Source organism: Ovis canadensis, chromosome 5 (genome assembly GCF_042477335.2).
Source record: "Ovis canadensis isolate MfBH-ARS-UI-01 breed Bighorn chromosome 5, ARS-UI_OviCan_v2, whole genome shotgun sequence".
NCBI classification, from domain to species: Eukaryota; Metazoa; Chordata; class Mammalia; order Artiodactyla; family Bovidae; genus Ovis; species Ovis canadensis.
In genome coordinates, this window is record NC_091249.1 from 84,266,357 (window position 1) to 84,279,292 (window position 12,936).

The window sequence follows — 12,936 nt, forward strand, 5'->3', positions numbered from 1 at the left end:
CCATGCAGATTAAGTAAAGAGCAAAACAGGAGTGGCAGAGAGTGGTTGCCTGTTTTTGAATGTTGGTAACCAACTAAAGTTAGTTTTAAAAAAGCAAAAAACTTAAGCCAGCCAAAGAATCTGCTTACCTGAATGTGTTTCTGCAGAAATTTAGAAAATGCTGGCAATAGGAAAGCCATGTTACAAGCCTTAAAGACACTGAAGTCATTAAGGTCCCTGAAAATGGCTACAAGGCATTTTAATGGGAAATACTTAACAAAATGTGCTATTTTTTTTTAACTTCACTGTAACTAGTGCTAACAACTTGGGAGTTCGCAAATTTTAGTGAAATCACATTTGTTTTTTAGAAAAAAAAAGCCAACAGGTGATAAGGTGCAGCCCAGGAATTACCCGTCAGCAAACTGATACCCCCTTCCATAGGAGACAGTTCAGAGGCTCACAAGACAAGCGATACAATACAGACAATCCATATGGTGGGAAAAGAGGACATGTTGACGAGCGTGTGTATGAGGGAGGGTTAGGTTAAGAGTGTGAGGGAAGAATACTAGTCTCCTAAAAAGACAATGCCAGTGAAGGTTTCTGATTACATAGTGATGGGACCAAAAGTACAAATCACTTGTTAAAAAGTTCTAGTCTGGTCCCACCATTTAATAAGTAGAAAGAACACAAAACATCTTCCTTTCCCTAAGTTTGAAATTTGTCTTCATCAAAAGTGAGCCCCTTTCAATTATGTTTTAGAAGCAAGGAAGAAGCAGGACTAAATTTCCCAAATGACACTGTAACTTTCTCTTCATGACAAAGCCCATAATTCCCTCAAAATGCATCTGCTCCAAGGGGTTATTGGGAAGAAAAAATTGAGACACTTCCCTCACCATCCATCATGAAAACTCCTAGTTATCTCACTCCTTCATAAATGTAAACGTCATCCTTCCTTATTAGAACAGGAAAGTTATACTTCACCAGTGTTACTTGAAGCTTACAGACTTTTTCAAGTTCTTTGAAGATGCAGATTATACTGCAGGCCACAATGCATTAGGCTGGGAGGCTATTCAAGCAAACCTATTTAAATGACTCTTAATAGCCGCTGCATCTTAGTTCTGCCACTTAATAGCTACTTCATAAAACTATGAATAGTTAACAACTACATAGTACTTACTTTGTGCCAGGCACTATTCTAAATTATTTACAGCAACTGATTAATCATCACAATTTGTAGCTGATGAAAAACTAAAGCACAGAGTGTAATGACATTCCCAAGATCACATAGCTAGTGAGCAGTACAGCCAAGATACAAATCCAGGCAGTTGCCCCCAAAATCAGAATCTTAACCACAACTACTACTGCTTCCCCAAACTTCATCAAGCTACTTAACCCCTCTCATCCACCTCTAAGGGAGTGGAGGAGCTAACAGGCCCACATACTGTTTTCTGAACCCCATCGAGGTGGACAGGCCTCAGAGGTTTTCCAGCTTTAAAGATAATAAGCACTGATTCATCAAGCTTTACTAGTTCAGGGGCGAAATGAAACAACTTCACGCTAAATGGGATAAATACATATAATATCCTCATATAACCTCAGTCAGGTTAGGCTTTGCCACCAAAAAATTTAACAGAAAATTGGTTTCAGAGCTTTTTCAATATTGGAATTGAAGTAACTTGATAGAATTGTCAAGATTAATTAAGAGTATACATAATTACTGTATACGAGGCCTGGTGGGCTGCCATCTATGGGGTCACACAGAGTCAGACATGACTGAAGCAACTTAGCAGCAGCAGCAGTCATAATATATGTTAATTATTATTATAGTAAAATTAATACATATCTGGGACTTCCCTGGTGGTCTAGTTAAGACTCTGCTTTTAACTGAAGGGGGCATGGGTTTGATCCCAGGTTGGGGAACTAAGATCCCTGGTTGGGAATCCGTGCAGCCTAGCCTAAATAAACAAATCAATATTTAAAAAATAAAATATATTCAATTTTGTTAACCGAGTGAATGGATATTTTTAACTAAAAGCCCCAAGTATTATAAAGGCAATCTGCAGGGACTGTGGTACCCAAATGGGTGAGGAGGGAGGGAAGATGACTTTAGCAACATAAAAACAAAGCATCCACATATTATGAACAAGAATGCCAGGAAAAATTAATTAGGGGTGGGGAGCATGGACAGGCTGAATAAGTTTTAAAAGAACATCTCTGTAATCCTAAGAATCTACTCCATCTTCTAAAAAGTCTATGCAATTCCCTTTCATAAATATAGTTTTTGGAGGAAAAGAAAAAAGAGGTTAATCGTGAATAATTTAGAGTTTAAGCTCCCACTCATATACCGTCAACTAATCCTCTGAAACAGGGGGGATCTAATGCGTGATGATCTCCAGTGAAGCTGATATAACAACAACAGAATCAAGTGCAGAGGAAATGTAATGCACTTGAATCATCCTGCAACCACCCCCCTACCCCAGTCCATGGAAAAACTGTGTTCCATGAAACCAGTCTCTGGTGCCAAAAGGCTGGTAACTGCTGCTCTAAGAACAACTACTTACCTGGATATTCCGGAAATATGGAAACAACTATAGAGAAAACACACTTCAATCTTTTTCAAAGCAAAATGGTCATAACATCTGTATGGTATTCAAATTATTTAACTCCCTAACAGTAAATTCTTCTTTTAAAATAACCATCCGAGAAAATGATAATGACCATGAAGTGGCAAAATATTTCTAAGAGCTGACAAATCTCGACCTCACTTTTGTACAACATCACTTAGAGAAAGACACTTGAAAATGAACACTGGTATAATAAAAGAATCTTCTTAATTATCAACATAAATACTCATTAGAGTTTTCAAACACTTGGAAGGAATTTCCTTGATCCTGGCTCTAAGATACCAATACATAGTCTTAAGTTCTCTATGTTTCCATTATGATTTCTATGTACTTTTGATATTTCTGTATTATATCCAATAGGATATATCATACAGAGGTCTAAGTTATTTCTCAATGGATGGACTTTTTAAAAAGCAACTAATTCACTTAATTTCACTATTTCTGTTTTACCACAAACAGGTTGTCCAACGACTTACTATAGGTTAGTCTTTAAAGTCTTTTCCAATTCAATCATCCAGCACTTAATCAATGTGATCTTGTGCTCAACAAGCTTCCAATCTGACACTTTGTGATTCCTCCCATGAAGTAGACTCCACTGTTGCCAGGACCAGGCCAACCAAGGCAAAACATTTAAGACCTAGGACCATATATGAAGAAGAAGCCCCAGTTTCAAAAATCCCCACAGAGTTCATTAAATTGAACTAACTGAAAAGCTGTTCACATTTTAAAGTCAAGCAGCTACTTTTGGTGGCGTGAGAACAGAGCGCTCTGTCATTTCTACCTACCAGGGTAACTCCCCAACAAAATTGTAAGCTAAACGGTAATGGGAACAAAATAGTTAAATGTATTAGAATTAGAACAGGGCTGTTTGTAAATCTTAAAGAATTGTATGTCATTCAAAAATGCATCCTCGGGGACTTCCCTGATGGTCCAGCGGTTAAGATTTCACCTTCCAATGCAGGGCAGGGAGGTTCGATCTCTCCTTGGGAAGTTAAGATCCCACATGCTTCTTGGCCAAAACACCAAAATCTAAAACAGAAGCAATATGGTAACAAATCCAATAAAGACTTTAAAAAAAAAATGGTTCCTCAGTGCTTTCCTGTTCAAATCACAAAATGTAGTTCTCACAAACCACTGTGACTATCAGCTGTTCATCTTACTCCATGAGCAAAAAGGTGTCTTCAATACACCTGCTAATTCCTACCACTTATAGTTTTAGGCAATTAACTCAATCTCTGAGCCTTGGTGTCTTAATCTGTGAAATGAGGATTAATAGAATTTAACTTCATTGGACTTCCTAGAGTAAAATGAAATAGTATCTACAAAGAACCTGGCACAGTGCCTAGAATGGGAGTGGGAGATACATAGTGACTCTGGTTGATTATAGAAAGTAAAGCCTGGCAACCTCCTTAGATGCTGGGAACAAGCAGAAAAGAGAAGTCAAATATTATAGGAATTATGTGTTTTAAAAAAGGCTAAAAACCCCCCACAATTTTGTTAAGGCCACTTGGTCCAAAGGTAAAGAGACAAAAATTGACTTCTTAAACTTCTAGTGGGCAACCAGACTTAAGGAACAATTTGCAAGTCTAATTACCAGTTCTACACAAAGGATCTGACCTGCCACCCAAGTGGCCCATGTATTGCTTACTTTGTAACTACATTCCAATCAAATTACCCAATAACTTTAAAAACAGGTTTAACAAATTTATGGTCCTACTATCTTGGCAAAACTGCCCCTCCCTAAAAGTCAGTTATCTCCAAATATGCTCTAAGAGTCATCTGTATCAGAATCAGCTTGTTAAAAACAAATTGGTGGAGTGAAGCTCAGAAACCTTAAAAGCACATTTGTTTTGAGAAAAACTGCCCAAAAGATTTTAGCCAAAACATTCTCTATTAAATCCATCCAGAGTATAATTTAACCTCCACTTTCCTGCATGAGCTGCCACTAAAGTAAGCTCTGTTTTGCTGGTGTGCCTGAACTAATGAGGGAATTAAGACAGAATGGGACCAATAAATATCAAGAAACAAGGATGTACTTTGGAGGCACAATTTAACTACTAAAAATATCTTTCATTTTTAATCAATGTGAAATTAACTCAGCCATAACAGAGAAGATGAACACAAATTCTTTAATGGCCCCCCACAGAAAAGCTGATCTTAGGAAGATTAAACTTAGTTCCATCAAGAGCATTGCTTTAAGACAGTACACAGTGAAGTATGGTCTTATTCACACATAAAAGGCTGAAATTTAACCTCATTTTATTGGAGACCCAACTCCAATAAAACATGCCTGGCATAATTTGTGTTTAACACATCTAGTTATCTAGTCTACAAAATTCATTTTCAATACGATGATATTACAAGATTCTTTACATTCAAACTAGAGTTTTAATGTTCAACTAATCACTTCCAAAAAAATCACTGCAGTCCAACCAGCAATGAAGAGCTAACTCTCAATACAATATATATACCAGTACAGCAGTGGCTGTCCTAAAGCTGCCTGGGTCAAAGTGATTGGCACTCATCTCTATGCTGTTTTACTGTGGAAATTCTTTATCAACATGTTTAGATATAAGCAGAATAATCAAAAATATTTTTAAGTGTTTTAAATATACACAACTCAGCACAATTATTCAAGCATACTACTTCAGGGCCTAAATTCTCAACCTGGACACTTAATATAAGCTACTCATACCACTACTCACTGCTTCACCAGAATGGCTGTATATTTTTCCCACCAAAAGTAGGGCTATTGCACCATACGTTTCATGATGTCTGTAAAGAAAAAAAATCATTGTCTTGGTTTATATTTCCTTAAAAAAACAAGTAAATCTATAAATTGTCTTAAGAATTTAGTGAAATCTGAAGTTGTCTAAAGAAATCACCTCAGTTCTTATTAATGCAACCTGCATACACAAACAAAAGTCAATATTTGTAAAAGATCGTTTCCAAAATACAACTAGCTATAATCTTTAATAAGTACGTACCACAAAATTAAAATGCACAAGGATTTTTAAGCATAAGCATTTACTTCATGATCCCTTAATTCCTATCAGTTCTCAAAATACGGGATCAGAAAGATTTTTTAGGACTTCAACGTGGCTTTATAACTTTAAAGATGTGAAGAATAGTAACAAACAGTTTAAAGATCCCTCTTATAGAAAGGAACCACAGGTCTCATACATACGTCCCTTCAAAAGACTCAGTGGTAAAGAATCTGCCTGCCAAGCAGGAGACCCGAGTTTGATCCGTGGATCAGGAAGATCTAGAGAAGGAAGGAAACAGCAACCCACTCCAGTATTCTTGCCTGGAGAATCCCATGGACAGAGAAGCCTGGTGGGGCAGAGAGTCAGTCACAACTTACAGAAAGACTTATTTTCTTTCAAGTATAGATTGAAAAGCCTGGGAAACTACATGTTCAGAAGCTCCGGCTGAAGGCTTTTGCCCTCAGCAAGTTATCTTGCCTGGTTAAACTTTTCTATGTTTGGAATTACTAAAGTTGGAGGTATGTTTAAGGGAGAGGCCTAGAAGTCTGCAGGCAGGCAAAAGATATCATATCATTTCTACTGACCCAAAACAAGGCCCTTGCGGGCCTGTAGGGGGCTACAGTTGTCCCATCTGTTTACTCCTGAGGGAAAAGAACTATTTTTAAAATGTTATGGAAATGCATCCAAGGGGATGCAATTGGAAGAAACTCACAATGTGGAAAATTCTACCAAAAAGGCTATGGATTAACAAATAAACTGCAAGGGAATAAAAGTAATGGCAGGAGAACTACAGATGGAAACCTTAGGGAACTTAACCAATTGCAATGCATAAACTTTACTTGAATTCTGATTTGAACAAAACTTAGATGTTTTAGGGGGCTTCCCTGGTGGCTCAGATGGTTAAGTGTCTGTCTACAATGTGGGAGACCCGGGTTCGATCCCTGGGTTGGGAAGATCCCCTGGAGAAGGAAATGGCAATCCACTCCAGTACTATTACCTGGAAAATCCCATGGACAGAGGAGCCTGGTAGGCTACAGCCCATGGGGTCGCAAAGAGTCGGACACGACTGAGCGACTTTACCTTACCTGGTGGCGCAGAGGTTAAAGCGTCTGCCCGCAATTTGGGAGACCCAGGTTCGATCCCTGGGTCGGGAAGATCCCCTGGAGAAGGGAATGGCAACCCACTCCAGTACTCTTGCCTGGAGAATCCCATGGAGGGAGGAGCCTGGTAGGCTACAGTCCATGGGGCCACAAAGAGTCAGACACGACTGAGCGACTTCACTTCACTTAGATGTTAATTTTGAGACACTGACTACATGTATAATGATGTGAAGGAATTGCTATTGTATTTGAAGTGACAACAGTAGTACAGTTAAAATTTTAAAGGCCTTATCTTTTTAGAGATCTGTACCAAAATATTTATGGTAAAATGATGTTTACGATTTGCTTCAAAATAACCCAGTGGAGGTGTGCATATGATAAAACAAATCTGGCTAACAGTTGACATATGTCAGAGCAAGGAACATCCACTTACTGTAATACCATGGATGTTCATTTACCATAAGAAAATTAAATACTGTACAACCAATGATTATTCTGTCTAAAATAAGCATTGAGACAGTTTAACAACCTGAAGGAATGTTTACTATAGAATAGTATATAATGCTAAATGAAGAAACAAACATACCAAAGTCAAAATTTCAAAAGCATAAGGTTAAGGAAGAAAAGACAATAGGAACACCAAACTAAATCTGGGAGTTACTTGATTACTTTATCTGCTAGTCATTAGACTACTGTCATTAGACTGCTAAAGTAGAAAGGGTTAAACTACCAAAGAGGGCTGAGGATAAAATAGTGGATAGGCCTAGAATAAATAATGCAAGCCTCAACTTAAAGCCATTCAGTTTCAAATAAATACTCCACTACACAAAATCTGTTTTAACTAGATATTCAAATATCCTCATTTTTAGGGTGACCATGTTTTTTACTTGCCGAAGCAAGCTACTTTGAATAAAGAAAGGAGATCAACAATCAAACCAGGTACAGGAAACCAGGTACCTGTATAGGATGGTACAGGAAAACCAGACCACTTGGTCACCCTATTTAGGTCTATAAACTGAGGTGTAAAGTTTGTTTGCTTATTTGTGTCTAAAGTGAATTGCCTTAAGTCAAAATGAATTAGCCTCATAAAGACTAGAGACTGAATCCCAGACAGGCAAAGAGATTTGCCCAAAGTCAAGGTGTTAACTGGAGAGGCAGATGCTAGAAGTCAGCACCCATGTACCCTGAAACTCTGTCCAGATCAATGTACCATTCAGCACCACTTTCTTTTCTTTAGGTTTTTTTTAATTACATGTGTCCTGCTCCTTTTCCACAAAAAGATTCTCTTCAAAAATGTCTTCTTCAATCAAACAATTCTAAAAATAAAGCAAAAAATAATTCAATGACAGGAAGGTAAAGAATGTCAAACAAATGCTTACAAAAAGCATACTCTTGATCAAGCCACATATATATATATAAAATCCTGTACTCTAGGATCTGACACTTTCTACATGAACAACTCTTCCAACTTTAAAAGACACTTCTGGGAATTCCCTGGTGGTCCAGTGGCTAAGACTCTGAGCTCCCAGTGCAGGGGGCCCAGGTTCGATCCCTGGTCAGGGAGCTAGATCCCACATGCTACAACTAAGACCCAGAGCAGCCAAATAAATAAATAAAAATTTAAAAAAAAAAATAAATAAAAATAAATAAATAAATAAAAGACACTTCTGTGCCACACGTCAGAATAAAAAAATTATAAAAGCATTAAGGGGCCCATTGGAAGACTGAAGAAAAGTACACGTACAATGAGGAGCCTAGTAGCCTCCAATCTTGCCTCTCACTGAAGAGGCAAGAACCAAGGCCTCAGAGGTTACTATGTTCCCAGTATACAGCTATGAAAATGGGGAGTCTCCAGAGCAGGTTCTATGGCTATGAGCTGACTAAAAATACCTGCCTGGCTCCAACATACACAACCTCTGTATTATCCCATATAGCTATTAACAGAAGGATAAGCATATATTTCAGAAGCATGCACTTCTTTACTTACTACTTAACAGGAAATTTGCCAGCCCAACTGCCTTTCGAATATGAAATTAGACAATGCACAGGCTTTAGAATCAGATCAACTACATCTGAATCTTTGCAATTTACAAGCTAAATAACTGGCGAAATTGACAGAATTTCCTCCCATCTAAATGAAAAATACGCCCAGAATTAAAGCATGAGGTTCAAAGCCTGTTACTTAACAGGTACTCAAAAAAAAAAAAACCAAAACAGGGAAGCTCTTAATTTTTATATTGGAGTACAGTTGATTTGCAGTGTTGTGTTCATTTCAGGTGTACAGCAAAGTGATTTAGTTATACATACACGTCTATTTTTCTTCATATTCTTTTCCCATATAGAGGAAGCTGTTGTTATTTCTACCTAAAGGTTTCACTCAATGGCCAGTTAAAATAGGAAACAACTTATTTTTATCTCTTGGTCACACGGCCTTGTGGATCCTAGTTCCCAGACCAAGGATGGAACCCGGATCCAGGCAGTGAAAGTGCAGAATCCTATCCACTGAACAGCGAGGGAATTCCTGATACAAACTATTTTTAAAGCAACTGATGACTCTACTCACAGTCTTGATAAAATCTGTAAAGATTTCTCTCCTGGATCATCAGTTAACCCCAAAACTGTGCATGAAAGTATGCAAAGTAAGCATAGACTGCAAAATAATATTGGCAGATCTATTTTTCCATATTATATTATGAAAGGATTTTCAACTAATCAATCACTGATCCAATAATTCCTCAAAGAGCTAAATTTTTAAAACTATTTTATTTCCTCACCACTTCCATGTGTATGCCTCCCATGTAAGTTTCTAGGAGGGTCAGATTGTGTCTCATACATATAGTATTTAGGATAGCTAGGAGGGTGCCTTACATAAAATATTTGTGGAATGAAAAGTTAATATGGTTCACTTAATGGCTTTTTAAAAAATGATGAACAAATCTTTTCATTTCAAAACATTAAAATGTAAAAGGTTCATAACAAAAGCTACAAAAGAAGCTGCTGTTCATTAGAAGTACTATAGGTAAAATAGAACTGCAATTTCCTATGAAAGAAAATTTTAAAAAACAAAACACCTGGACAATGAGCACTGCAAAACAGGAAAGCACTATGGATTCCATTTCCAGAAACAACTTACCTTTTTGCACCTTCCTTTTGCAGATTTGAAATCCAGATTCTCACACAATCACTGCCCTTCACTTCTGTTTGATTCAATAGCATACACACTACTGACCATACAGTCTCTCTCTTGCTAATAAATAAATACATCAGTAGAAAGCACACTGGTCTTATCTGCTTTCTGTTTTACGAAAACAAAAGTGCAAAAGTCTTCACCCAAAATTCTTTATAAATAAAAAACTAAAAAAATTTTTCAAGAAGTGTGTGCGATAATGGCAAAGGCTCCCATCTTTTCCCATACTTCTATTACATACTTCTTCCCCAAAGGAGGAAAGATTCTTGTGTCTTGATGGGAGGGCAAGCAGTTACAAGTAAAACACACTAAAATAAGCCATTTCTAAACAGGTGAGATACCATCAGAGTGTGTGCTGTTGCAGGAAACAGAATGGAGAGCCGTGAATGGGAGTCTCTGCACTTCATATCTGCAAAAGAAGAGAATAAAAAGGTTAACTTAATTCCAGACTCGGAACACAGTATCTTCACCTGTCTAAACCAAAGCCCCAAAACAATGTAAGAAATGAAAATGTGCTAAAGAGGTTTATGGGTGAACTCAACCATTCAAACTGTATCCAGTTTTAGAAGTCAGTATTTGAACACTTTTATACCACATCATCTTGATATTAAAAGTTAAATAACGAAAATCCCATCTCTTTAAGCTTCTCTTAAAATTTATCGTAATTACCCAAATATGCCTCCGTATTGAACAGTTATATAGGGGGAATTAGTTCTAACATTAAGAATAACAATCAAAGGGCTCATTTTGAATAAATGCTCTTCCCTTTGTAAGGAGTGACAGTTAACCTTTCCGGAACCCCAATGCACACACCCCTTTCTCCAACCTCATTAAAGATTAATTTCGGGACACAGCAATCTCCCCCACCCTGTACCCCGAACTCTGCGAAAATTCTTCTGCGTTTTGCATTATCCCACCCGACTCAGTGTGGGGTGAGCCAGGGTCAGGTGTGGAAGGAGGCTGGGACTGGGGGTGGGGGGAGTGAGACCCGGGAGCCCCTCTAGCACTCGCGCCCCCCACCTGGCGGCACACCTGCCTCCAGGCGCCCACCTGGGGCAGGGATCGCCCTTTCGCGGCCCCGCGCGCCTGCCCCACTCGGAGCGCGCGCCACGCGCCGCGCGGTACCCGAGGGCGGCGCAGGCGGCGGGGCGCCTGAGAGGCGGGAGCCGGGTGTAAAGGGGCAGCCTGGGCTCGCTCCCTCCCCGGGGACCAAGAGGGCCGGGGCGTCCCGGGGGGCTGCTGGGGGCGGGCGCGGTACCTTTTGGACAAATCCATGAGGACCCCGGAGAAGAGTTTCTCCCCGAGGCGGAACGACACGACGAGCGCGTCCTCAATGATGTGGTCCAGCGTGACCCGCACCTCCGAGCCGGGGATCAGTTGCGACACCGCGGAGTCCCCGCCCGCCGGCGGCACGAGAGCCGGGGCTGCTGGCTGGGGCAGCGGCGGTTCCTGGCGCTCCTCGGGAGCCGGGGGCTCCTCCGGCGGCGGTACAGGAGAAGGTGGCAAGCTGGGCCCTTCCTGAGGCGCGGCTGCCGCCGGCTCCACTACTCGAGCGGGCAGCTTCTCCTCAGGCTCCAGCTCCAGCCCCGCCGCCTCTGGGCTGCGGGCGAGCTCCCCCGGCGGCGGCGGCGGCGGCGGCGGCGGCGGCGGCGGCGGGAGCGGCGGTTCGTCGGCCTGAGAAGAGGACTGCTGCCCGTCAGCTTCGCCGTCCGGCACAGATGCTTCAGTAGCCGTGACCGGGAGGGGGTCAGTGCCGGCCTCGCTGCCGGGGATGGGCTCCATCTCCGGCTCGGCCTCGCCGGCGCCCCCCTCCCCGGGGGACGCTGCAGTCGCTGCCGCCTCTGCAGCCACGGCCGCCATTTTCTTCCTGGCTTCTCCCTCCTCCAACTCGGGCTGTAGCGGCGGCGGCGGCAGCGCTGTTTCGTTCCCTAGGCCTTCCCCTCCCTCCAGCAAACAGTTTTGTCCCGCCCTTACCCCGATGCTCGTTATTGGCACCGCGCCATTGGTCCTATCCTACACCCCTCCCGCACTTGTGACATTTCATTGGTCAGGTGGGGACGTCTATCATTCAGTCGGTCCATCCTTCTCATACAGAGTAGGAACTTCTCATTGGCCAGACGAGTTGTCAAATGTCGAATCTTAGAGGAGAATTGGGGGGGAGGGCTCAAAGGGGGCGGGGGAAGTCACAAAAGCTGAGCCTAGTACCTATCGCCTCTTTCTATTGGATGGAAGAGAAAGTAGAGTCTTGTGGTTGGCCTACACTCCTGCCCATTATCAACCAGGTTTTCCCGGAGGCGGGATAAAGGAGGGAATCACGTGGCGTGCCTGTTGTTTCAAGGCTACAGAGGGGAGGAGTAACGAGGTAATGAGGGAGGGGAACCGCTTCCCAAGAATCTCTGCGCAGAGGTCCTTAGAATAAATGTTATTTCTAGGAGCGGACCTGCTTGCGGCCGCGTGTGGGCAAGAGAAGCTTCTTTGGGAAGGACAACTAAAGTTTGAAGATAATTCTACAAACACTTTTTGAGCTCCTCCTATGCTAGGCACTGTGCTATTGCTAGGGATAGAAAGATGTGAAAGACATTCTCCATAACCTCATGGCAGCCGCTTCAGCTCCCACACAAGGAGTGTCTCCTTGAGTACTCTCCACTTTCTAGGAACAATGCATCTACTTATTTCAAAGTAGGAAAATGCTAATGAAAACAGGAAGAACATCACACACACTGGATTAAGCTGATGAATGTTTCAGAGATCAGTTTTGAGGCATTGCTGGACTTCCACATGAACCGCAATTTTTCAACCCAAATTCACTGGAAAGTGGTAGCACCTGGTTTCTTGCCTTTATCGTTGCCTCGTGTATGCTACAGGTGCAAAAAGCCTCTCTCTTCAGTGTCCTAATGCCCCTACTTGTCTATTCCCACTTTAAGTTTCTTGATTTGTTTGTTTGGAAGACTCTACTGAACCCATTTCTCTCAAAGTGTACCTCAGAGTGAGCCTTTTCTCCAGAAGAGATCATAGGCACTGAGAATGCCTACAGGAGGAAAAGAAGAAAGTTTACCAAA

At 41.2% G+C, this 12,936-nt stretch overlaps 1 protein-coding gene and 1 non-coding gene across 19 annotated transcripts in view; one reads left to right on the forward strand and one right to left on the reverse strand.

The window, feature by feature from the left end:
* The window catches only part of PWWP2A (PWWP domain containing 2A), a 46,088-nt gene extending 34,221 nt beyond the window's left edge, over positions 1–11,867 (reverse strand). For 11 of the 18 annotated variants that reach the window (XR_011257360.1, XR_011257359.1, XR_011257356.1 and 8 more), the window contains exon 1: positions 11,136–11,867. Coding sequence is in view for 5 of the 18 variants with exons in the window: in XM_069592520.1 (XP_069448621.1) it covers positions 11,136–11,737 (602 nt within the window). In the remaining 13 variants the exon portion in view is untranslated. Of the gene's footprint in view, positions 1–3,079; positions 3,249–9,823; positions 10,107–11,135 lie in introns of those variants that run through there. The other 7 variants (XM_069592526.1, XM_069592523.1, XM_069592521.1 and 4 more) reach the window with 4 other exon arrangements.
* Positions 105–234, forward strand: LOC138441916 (small nucleolar RNA SNORA33). Its single transcript, XR_011257484.1, has one exon. It is a non-coding gene; the product is annotated as a small nucleolar RNA SNORA33 (small nucleolar RNA).
* Positions 11,868–12,936: the final 1,069 nt, after the last annotated feature.